Here is an 11,470-nt window from a genome sequence, read left to right as displayed (position 1 = left end):
CTAGTTTCCTAATGTTTGGCATGCAAGGAAATGACAACGCTAAACTGGATCCCATAACTTAACTGTTTTACTGGTAAGAAAGTCATTTTAAAAGAATGCAGAAACGAAAAAAGGGTCAACAGCGAACGCTATCTACTGGAGCTGAGGGTTAATCCACTAGAGTTAGCTTAAAAATTTCAACTATCAAACTATCACCAGACATGCAATTACTTCGTTCAAATGTAGAAGCAATTTTCACTCATCATACCTTGGAAGACGATTTTCTGGTATAAAAGTAAGGGTCTTTTAATATTTTAGTTGATATTTTACAGAGGCACAAAAGTAGCTTTAATACCACTGCTTGGTTGAAGCAAGTTAAAAAACTGGCAATCTAATCTCATTTCAAGTTTTACTAAGATAACATTTTAGAAAAATTATGAAACATGTAGCAATTATTTAACTTATATGCTTACTTATAAGATCAGTTTTTCTCTTTTCAGAAAATGTCGTGACTGGGCAAATGCCATGAAGAGAGCAAACCTATGTGATCTTAGTGAGCCAGTACGTTCCTGTCAGGTTTTCGACAGCCTGCGTGCTGAGTGGAATCTCGCCGCAAAGGTGACTGCCATGCACAACTTCAATGAACCTTTGCAAATGCCATTTGCCGCAGGAGTCAATAACCGTTTCCCACATGAATTGGAATGGATGTCGCACTTCCAATGAATGACGCAAATAGTCGCATTGAGGCCTTCATATTTGCAGGTCAGCACCAAGATGCAGAATTGCTGAGGAAGATACTGGCTTCAAAAATCGATGCCAGTCTTCATGCCGATCCAGAAAAAGCTCTTGAAGACTATCGAAACAGCCTTAGAGATGAGGATGGAGATTTGGCCCTGCATTACGCTGTAGATAATAGAAACGTTCAATATTTGTGGTTCCTATTGGCATCAGGCTTTGACGCCCGTGCCAAAAACAAAAGAGGCCAAACGCCGCTCCACGTTTCTTTGCGGAAGGGATTTGGCGCTGCATTAGAAATCCTTGTGGATGCAAGCAGCAGGAACGATGAACAAGATGAAGATGGATGTTCCCCGTTGCATATTGCTTCAGAAGTGGGATGTATCGAAATGATTTGGAAGCTGCTTGCATCGGATGTCGATATCAATCTCCAAAACTCAAAAGGCCGAACGCCCCTCTACCTCGCTCTACGTCATGAGGATGCTGCAGAATTTCTTATAGATGCTGGTTGCAGACTGGATCACCAAGATCAAGATGGGAATTCCCCTTTGCATATTGCTGCAGAAAAAAAAGCCGTCGTAATATTTTTGAAGCTGCTTGCTTCAGGCGCCAATAGTAGTCTCCAAAATAGAAAAGGCCAAACACCCCTCCACCTCGCTCTAGATCATAGGGTTACCGCAGAAATCATCATAGATGCAGGTTGCATTAACAATTATCAAGATCAAAACGGCAATACCCCATTGCATGTTGCTGCAAAAAATCGACATTTTGGGGTTATGGCGAAGCTACTGGCTTTGGGCGTCAATGGTCGCCTCCAAAATCGAGAAGGCAAAACACCTCTCCACCTGGTTTTGTGTCAGTGTGATAGAGGTATAGATTCTCGAACAGCAGGACTCCTGTTTGATGATGGCTCTGAGAACGACCTTCAGGACCATGACGGTAAAACCCCATTGCACGAAGCATTAAAAAGTGGATGTCGGTCAACAGCGGAGAGGCTTTTGTTCTTAAACGTGCATCCACATGTAAAGGATAATCAAGGAAGGTATCCAGTAGAGATCGCGGTTGCTAAGCATGGATTTGATTCGACTGTCAAACGGATTATTTCAAAGATTGCCTTGAGGGACATCCAGGTCGAGTGGAACGCTCTGAGTATTCGGCCAAATGATATCTGGAACTGCCAGGGGCGGCATTTCAGCATTTCGTTTGGGGGGTCGAGTTTTTTGCATTGAAAAGGAATAGATGGAGAGAGTGCAACCCTACTATCCCGATACAGCAAGCAACAGTACCATGTGACATGGGGAGCAATTTCGAGTTGACCGTAACCGCTAAAGAAGTTTTCTTTAGCTGAAGCCACGCATGATAACAATCTTTAACCGTAGAAGGGAAAAATTAGATTTATAGTTATAGTGTAGTATTCTAGCACTGTAAACTGTGAGGAAAAGCCACACCAGGAGGTCCAGTAACTTTTCCCTAGCATGTAAGAATGTTTTTTACTTCTAAATAAAGAAAAAATAACATTTATATGCATTTAACGAGTACATATTCCACAGTTGCCTGTAATTTTTAAATTTTTGTACTTATTTTATCTATAAAAGTTATAAAACATTGTATATCTTGAGTGTAAATAACATTTTAGTTCCATAAAAACACTTTTTACTTAACTAGTAATTATTTTAACGGCTCTTAAGCATTTTGTGTACATTTGCTTTGTTGGCGAGTATCTTCTCGCCAAGCTCCTGTGAACAGCAGATGCGCAAGAATAAAGATCTGCTATTTTTATGCTTCAATTTAAATACTAGTATACCTGCGTATGAAATCATTTCAAAACATTGATTACAATACATATGAATCCATAAATTTTCAGTCAATAACAGAACATTTTAAACTATTTGTACATGCCCGTCATTTCAGGGAATAAACATCAAAATACATGAAAAATGCAATTACATTATATTTTAAAATCCGGAAAGAAGTGTGGAGAGGGTGTTTGAATGATAGGCCTGTATTTGTATCAGTTATTTATTTATTTATTTATTATTATGCATTAAAGGAGTTGAAGCCTGAGTTGCTCTGATTTGTAGCCCCGACTTCATAATAAGCGCCGTCGCGTCGTCTGAAAAATATTTAATGCCAAAATAGCGATTGCGTGCTAAAACGCGACAACTTCCCAGCCAAACAAGTCACCTGACCTGGGAAACATTGGGTCCCAAGCTTATTTCACTGAGACATTTGCTATGGCTCCCTCCATTAGTATTCCTTCTCAATGGTTTTTTGAGCATGAATTTCCTCAGTACGGTATAAAATACATATTGGTTAACAGGAAGTGATAATAAAATGGTTTTAATGTTAAGAACAATAAAGCAATATTGAAGTTGAGACACAAATGTTATCTACTATAAAATGACTGACCTGATTGAAATAGTCAAAAAAGAATGGAAGCAAGAAAGTTATATTAAAAAACACATTTCCTTCAAATTCCGCTCTTTAAAGTAACAAAGAAAACTTTTTAAATTGGGCTAGTATTTATTTAGCGTCATTAAAAAGTATGGTCGCAATTCACAAAACAATTCCTCTTCTCTCATGCTATAAATTTTACTTATAAGTGTAATATTTTCTTTTTCGCTTTCTACAGATCTACATAATATTGAACACACCAATGATAAATATATCTCATCAAATCCTGTCTCAATTTCTTGAGAAACTGAACTGATCATTTTATTCAAAATAGTGATTTAATATTTTGACTAAAACTTCGTGTGGTTTTGTCACCTCTTCTTCGTTGGCATACACTAAAAACTGTTATGGAAAGTTCTGTCAAAGTTTTACACTTTGTTCAAAGGCTCAAGCATGCATTAGTGCGAAAATTACTAAGAGTTTCAAATGTCAATCCAAGAATTAAGGTTAGCGGATTGAAATTTTTGTGATAGAATGTAGCATTGTTCAAAAAACACTCCGCAGTATAAATAAAGTAAACAGAAATTCAAACGAAGTCATACATATTAAAATGACATCAGATTTCCTATCACTGAAAAGGTCGCTTTCCAGTCATTCTTCCAGGGGGCTTTAATAGATTTAATTTTTGTATACCATCGTGTGTCACTCAGAGATTGTCGAGTAAAGAGCCTCAAGATATATTTGTTGATGTATTTTGTGACGTGGGATGTTTTTCGTAAAAAGCATATCTTTGCAAAGAGTTTCTAAGAAAGCATATAATGCATCGAGTTGCTAAAATGTTTCTAATACAAGGAATCAATGAACACCTATTAGCTAAACATTAAGTTATAATATGAGCATAAAAATTTATGTAAAATGACATGGAGTTTACTCGTAAAAATTGCGCAGTCTAAACACTGTACGGACATATCATAGAAGATGCACTCTCATAACATAGAGTACACAATTTTGAAATATTTAACCCATATGAAGAGATTACTTCTTTAGTTAAGGCTAGCAATTATTCTCCATGTTTTTTCTGTTCTTAAAATGCAAGCAAATTAAGAACAAATAATTTTCTAAGTTATCTAAATTGAATTAAGCCATTTTTTTTTTATTATTCTTAGTGAAAAATTTGGGGGTGCAACCGCCCCCTCTCACTCCCCCTATTTGCCGCCCCTGGGAACTGAATTATCTTTCATAAGGGATGCACAAACGAAATTGCACGGATGAAGGGCACAAAGTTTCACTTATATACCGGTATGATGTTGCAAGGGGGAGCGTACGTGAAGTGGCAACTTATCTTGAAAATGAACGTATTCGAAAGATTTTCCAATACGATGATGCACTGGAGGACTTCCCACTTTATGCCGACTCGATTGCTTACAAAGTAATGATGTCCGAAAAGAGACGAGGACTAATTGTTCACTGTCGAAAGGATTTTGCCCTCTTGTCTAGAAAGTTGCCTTCTCTTCCTGAACTAAGTATCGACATGATTTTGTTTTGCTTGCGTGAAATGAACCTGCAAAACTTCGCCAATGCTTTCATTTGAACACATTTTACATAGCTCAAAGTTATGCATGTACTATGCTGCTGTGGGAAGATAAAGCAAGGTATCTGCATTTTTTTTTTTTCACTATTGTTAGTGGGGAATGCCAAGTGCCTTTCTTCAAATATCTCAAAAACATATTTCTGCAGATAGCACTTTACCTTTCCACATTAATATACATTTATATTTTTTCTTATACAGCTTTTTGTAACAATTTAGCTCTGCTCCACACTTTTCTGTGTTTCATACAGTTTTGTTTAAATTGATTTATCCATTTTTGTTTGTTTATTTTTATGCATAAAATTAAATACTTCTTTGTTCATTTTATGTTTCTTATTTCCATAGTATCTGCCGAACATACTTGTTTACCAAATTTTACAAAGTAGGCTTAAAATTTACGATTTCAACCTGTGTTTATATGCTTCAGCACCATTTTTTACGCATTTGGAAATCTAATTGCATTTGTTTCTAAAAAAACTCGCTTGTTTTTCTTTACTATGATTCTACCATTTGGACATAAATAGGATTGTATCGATCATCGTTTTTATCATTTCTTAAATTTTATTTTGTACAGCGCACTCCTCATTTTGCTATGCCCATTTGAAAATTTAATCGGATTTGTATCCGAGTCATTTCAAGCCAATATCACTAGTGAATAATTGTCATTGATTTTCATCTGTATTTATCTTAAATTTATAAAGGTTTCAGAAAATAAAATTGGTCTAAAAAGTTAGTTAAAGACGTTTAAAATGGCGATTGGAATGAAAATCAAGAAACGTTCGTTATAAAATAGCTAGGTGACCCAGCAAACGTTATTCTGCAATATAAATATTTTCTAGTGAATATTTTGGTTGTTAGTTAAAAAATAACATATGTATTGTAAATTTGTAGGGTTGAGATCTTTGACAGAAAGAGGAATGGAGCGCAGAGTAGACGATGATAACCGATAAAAACCAAAAAACACCAACCTTTCATTTTCTCAATGCAGTAACACACACAAGTAGACAAAAATTTTGTATGGTTCAAAATTTTGGCCAAGCACTGCTTTGTGATACAAAACAAATGCAGAGTAAAATGTCAAAATGACTCGACGCTACGGCAAAAGGTCGGAAAACTCCATTGAGTAAAGAAATTACATAGAGAGGCCCCCTGTACTAATAATTTGAAGCTGGAAGTTGCACTTCTGTATCCCAAAAGATCCATAGCTTCTTTCTAAATACCTTTAGACACATTTTGATTCAAAACATTCCATTACTGAATCTCAATTGGTAGTTAATTTATGCTTAGATATTGTTGCAAGTTTACGAAGCACGTTTCTGAAACAGCATTAAAACATGAAATAAAATTCAAACCAATCCGCCAGCTACTTTATTCGATCCCTTCGCTAGATTGGTGAAAATCATCATCGCAAAGCGACCATGTTATCATAACCCTGTTCATCATTACACCGCTGTATCCCATGATTCCGGCTTCATTTTCATCTCCTTTTTACCATAGACGGGGGCCTCTCTATGTAAATTTCTTTACTCTATGGAAAACTCGCAATGATTTAAAAACATTTTGTTACCATCATCTGTTTGTCAACAAATTAAATGTTTGTAATTTTATGTAAGCAAGGCTTTTTAAATGATTTTCAACAATGGTTTTTACAATGAATTTCAAAAAAAAGTTCTGTATAGGGACATCTTAGTTACTTAGCGGTTGCGAATCACCCAAATTCGAGAACTTTTTCATTATTTGTATGCAAGTGTGGATCCGGAGGCGGAGGGTCATGAACACACCCTTAAGGGATCAAAGCCTAAAACTGAGTTTTGCTAATTTGAGTTTTTAGAAACATGTGCAAAACACAGTTTAGATAGTTGCCTTTTTTTTTTGCAAATCACTAATTTAGACAATTTTTGCATTCCGTGAGTCATGAAATCAAGGAAAGTCATGAATTGGAAAAAAAAAAACTGTAGGAGATACTCTGTATTACATTTAAATATTTACGGAAACTATCCGCATTTTACTATAGCGAGATATAAGTGTTGACATTCCTTATGTTTTTCAAGAACCCTTCCGTTTTTGGAGTCGTTACTGCATACATTTCTATAGAAACCATAAACTTATATAACTGATGAATTCGGTTTCATTATAATAGTCTTTATAAATAATGAAAGATAAAATATAACTTTCTATGCAAAGGGTATTTAGAATAAAAAGCAAAATAAGGCTTTTAGTTCCCCTCAGTTGCGGATTTACTAATTTGGCGGTTCGTCGCAATGCAATTTCTGGACTCTTTTTGTCCATCTCAGAACTTTGTAATCTTATATAATTAAAAACTGAGCATATGTATCTATGTATGTACCTATGTCCAAGTTTCTTCTCCCGAATAACAGTGAACTGACCATTGAACCAGGTATCAATGGTTTTGTAATCTTCCCGTCTTTAAGTTTGGCTATTTAACATAATCCTCCAATTATTAGCGGAGATATCAGTTAAAAACCAATAATTATGACACTTAGATTTCGACATGAAATGTCTATTTTTTGAAGGCTTTCCTCCATTCAAATTATCATTTAATGCTTCATCTCAACTTTCCGCAACAATGCTTTTTTTTTAAAATTTATAGCGTGTAGAAAATCATCGAGACGAAAGAACGTTGCTATTTTTTGTCTCGAATATTAGCAAATAAAATTCTGGGTTTTGTTTTAAAGGCTTCTCCTGTAATGGAGGGATTTAAAATGTTTACTTTTTGGTTGTTTTTCCACAGTCTGGCAAAATGTTACTGATTCCCCCTCCCTTTTTTTGTTCAAGCCTGATTGTTAAACACGCGTCACTTGACATAACTTTTATTTTCGAGATGGACCGTGCAAAGCCGGGCCATGCAGCTAGTACATTCGTAATCTGCGTTTTCGAACCCCATTCAAGACCCCTATGATCGTGGGGAGGAAGTACTAGCAATCGTGACACAGTAAATACGCTCCTTTAAAACAGTTATGTAGTCATTACATTGGACGAATGGGCAGATTTGTTAGTAACATGGTACCACTCTAAAAATTGGCCAGGACTGAAAAGCGCATAGCTCTATTTATCACACAAAGACAATTTTACAAGACATATTAAATTTTATGAAGATTTTGAACCCCTTCTTTGAAGCAGCAACTAATAACTCTAACATAGGTGTCTCAAACACAATACAGCTAAAAGCAGGAGTGCCCCTAAAAATGACAAAAATAACCCTTAAACCCTCTCCCCCCCCCAAAAAAAAATTTTTAATGGTGCAGTCTGTGCCACCCCCTCCCCCCCAGGTGGGCGCCCCTGGACAAAGAATTATTATCAATGCAAAAAGATGCGATATCTAATTGAAGACAAACCGTATTGTAAAAATGTCTTCGCCAAGAAAATTTTACCTCTTCCCCACAAAAAAGGTCTTCATTTTAAACCCCAAAACCGGCAGCCCAGAGAAACGTCAGAACCCCAGAAATCTAAAAATGCTATTGAGTTTCCATATCTACAAAAGGATGCAGCCTTCTTTGGAAACTTACTGGTGCAATTCAGCATTTAATTTTCATCAAAAGATAAGAAATAATATAAGAACTTAAATCATTAAATGCCCGTTTGGACGATCAATGTATAAAAATTTAATGTGGAAACCCTTGTGTAATCGTACGGAAGATGCAGCTCCTCATATTAAAAATAACTTTTTCTTCATCCTATCCATATGTGCAATAAAATGATAAAACTAAACCAGAACTATGACAACTTGCATCAATAATTGTATCAACTTTTGCGACCACCAGCCTAATTTTAATGCATCCAAAGTTAAAAGAAAAAGGTTCCATTACTCTGGTCTAACTCCCCACCACCTTTTCCTATAAATCCTTTCCTACATATCTATTTCAAATCTAAGGCTTCAAAGAGGTTGGGGGTTGGAAAAAAAGAAAAAATCTTCTAACTAAAAGATTTATTTTAAAGACAAAAATTTCAAACTTCACGTTCAAGGAAAAAAGTTAATTAAAGATGCAGTTAACTCAGACTAGTACAATAACTTTTAAACCTTGAGTTTTTTATTAGAAGGTAAATCCCCTTCAGATTCAATGCCAATTTCTTCCAAAAGCTTGGCTCTCCCGTGTGGATAACTTTCTAAAATAGCATCAAGAATTCCAACAGCCATACGTTTCCTCTTTTGCCATTCTTCCTTATATTTCTTATTAGCAACACACACAGCTTCCTTCTCTTCATTGCTAATACACACACTATTATTTTCTAGAGAATCCAACTTTTGCTTTAACTTGGGAATGTCTGACTTCAATTCATTAAGCCGCGCTACAGCTGCCTCAGTAGTCAAGCTCTTATTAAGGGCTAAAAGTTTATTTTCACCCTCTTTTATTTGGGCACACAATGCAGTTGAGCTATCAGTAAAAGCAATAATTTCAGCATCATAGGCTTGAATGTCTGCATCACTAGCAACAGAAAATTGTGCTTGATTAGGAAAGTAGATCTTTTGCTTTCCATAACTTTTTTCTTTGATTTTCTCTTTGCTTACTAGATAATCTAAAGCTCGTTGAACTGCTGTTTTTCCATGTTCTTTGTGCAAATTGTTAACGATATCTAGAGCACTATAAGGTCGGTTTTGTGTAACAAGATAATCAAAAACTTGTTTCACTGCATTAGATTCTTTGGCATTACTCATATTCTCAAAAATCACTTAGGGAGAGAATTTACCGCAAACGCAAAAACGAAATAGAACCGCGAATGGAAATGAAAATAAATGTGATGTTGCCATCTTTGATGATAAAAATTTCTGATCAGAGCCATGAGTTGTGTCGCTGGCTGGAGAGGAGAGTCTCGATTTATCTAACATACAGAGGCAGAAATATAATATCTCAAGAGTTTTTTCACTCAAATGTGAGTTTCATTTAATGGAGCAAGTATCGGGATTGATAATAGCTCTATGGTTTCATGCTGCCGCTGATTTAACCGGGCGAAAAATATCCTGCTTTAAAACATGCTGGCAGATGGATACTTAGCATCATATATGGGAAAGGAGAGACCTTATAGCTTTACCTCTTATGGTATTTGAGCCCTATTGCCCCAACTGCCAAATGTAATATAACATATCGGTATATAAAATAATGGAGACAAGGCACTAGTATGCAGACCTCGACATAAAATACAGTTGAAGTCAGTTGTGACTCTTGAATAGAAATAGAAATAGTAATATAACATTGCAACTCCATGAATGTTACTTATTATGATTGTGATCATTGTTACTAAATAATAGTATGCCGCCGCACTGAATCTTCTTACTTGCACAAGAGTAAGTTAGGCAGCAAAAACGTAAAATTTATAAGCTGTGCTGAAGGAAAAAAAGTTTTCAAATCTGAAGCAAGAATAAAATTCGAAACCGAACCAATGAGGAGTTTAAAAACAAGAACACACACACACAGGAGAAAATTGCTTGAACAAAGATTTATTGTTATGAACACTCACTTTTTCATCTTTAGAAAAGTGTAAGTTTTTAAAAACATAATTTACAAACCATTCTTATTATAGAAAGCAATGCTTTTATTTGAAAAAGAAAAAAAAGAAAACTCATCCACCTTTAAAATACAGTTTTGTGTAAAAACTACTTGAGCATGCTTCCTAAATTTCTTGAGATGTTGAATTCATTGAAGCTTCAAATTTGTATTGAATTTTTCTGTGTCACTCCCAAAAATTCTTGTGTGTGGCTGGGGGGATACTTGCAGAATGCATAGCTGTAGCTGGGTTATTTTTATGTCCTCACTACAATTTACGATTGCGTTGTGACTTTGTAAGCAAGCCCCCCCCCCCCCCCCCCCCCCCCCCCCAGGTAATAACAAACCCTTCTAATTGACCCTTGAAGAATAGTTTTTTTTTTTCTTTTCATAATCATGCCAATTTGTCTTCCATCAGTCTGGTCCATCCAAGTTCCATTTCTTTATGTCAGAATTATTTTTTATCCATTGATTTTCCCAGATCATGGCTTCTAGGCTTACAGTTCCAACATTCTATTTTGTACCTGTTCAGTAACTGAGGCTTAGCCAATTTTGAAGCATAAATAAAACTTCTTTTTTACCATAATTGTCTTTCCATATTCAAGTTTCAACTTGTAGTCTTGTCATTCTGTACGCAATCTTGTTAGCTGCAGTGAAGTTTATTATAGTATGTGCATTTAGTTTTTAGCAAATACTTATGGTTTTCAAGTTTTTCTCAGGGGCAGAAAATGGGAAAAAGTGGTTAAATTTTATATAAAATTTTCTTTTTCTCACAAATTTGGCATCAATGGAAAGATAATTAATTATCTAAAGTGTATGAAAAAACAAAAATATTTCTCAAAAAGCAAAATTACTTAGAATAAATCAGGTTGTAATAACTAGTGTTTACTCTAGAGGAAAAAAGGGCAGGGTTCTAGTCTTTGAAAGGGGCAGTTTATTTAAAAAAGGGCACTATTTCAAAGTGGTGTCCCCCTCCACTCAAGAGCAGTGACACAAACCTCAAAAGGTACTGAGACTCCCCCCCCCCCCCCCCGTTATCACCACCACTGACTTTGGTATGAAGTATATCATGTTTCTTTAAAACAGAGTTAGCTTGACGTGAATACCAACCAAGCCCCCCCCCCCCCCCCGGACTCTTTAGCAGCATTTAGCTAATACTGCAATTTGGTTTTAGATGTTTTTCAAGTTCCTTTCAGGCCATAATCTTGACTACTTATTCTGTAAGTATAACACTGAAAACTGTAGGCATTTCAAAATCCTTGAAATTTTAATG

At 35.6% G+C, this 11,470-nt stretch overlaps 2 protein-coding genes across 2 annotated transcripts; one reads left to right on the top strand and one right to left on the bottom strand.

The window, feature by feature from the left end:
* The first annotated feature begins 680 nt into the window (after positions 1 to 680).
* On the top strand, positions 681 to 5,646 carry LOC129227873 (death-associated protein kinase 1-like). The gene is made up of 2 exons (XM_054862493.1): positions 681 to 1,653; positions 5,588 to 5,646. The coding sequence occupies exons 1-2, from the start codon at positions 681 to 683 to the stop codon at positions 5,644 to 5,646; spliced, it is 1,032 nt and encodes a 343-aa protein (XP_054718468.1).
* Positions 5,647 to 8,626: 2,980 nt separating this feature from the next.
* On the bottom strand, positions 8,627 to 9,433 carry LOC129228051 (homologous-pairing protein 2 homolog). Its single transcript, XM_054862685.1, has one exon. It carries the CDS (start codon positions 9,369 to 9,371, stop codon positions 8,730 to 8,732), a length of 642 nt encoding a protein of 213 aa, XP_054718660.1. The 5' UTR covers positions 9,372 to 9,433; the 3' UTR covers positions 8,627 to 8,729.
* Positions 9,434 to 11,470: the final 2,037 nt, after the last annotated feature.

This window comes from Uloborus diversus, chromosome 8 (assembly GCF_026930045.1).
Source record: "Uloborus diversus isolate 005 chromosome 8, Udiv.v.3.1, whole genome shotgun sequence".
Lineage (NCBI taxonomy): Eukaryota > Metazoa > Arthropoda > Arachnida > Araneae > Uloboridae > Uloborus > Uloborus diversus.
The sequence above is the reverse complement of the archived record's forward strand: the minus strand, read 5'-3'. Positions and strand labels throughout refer to the sequence as shown.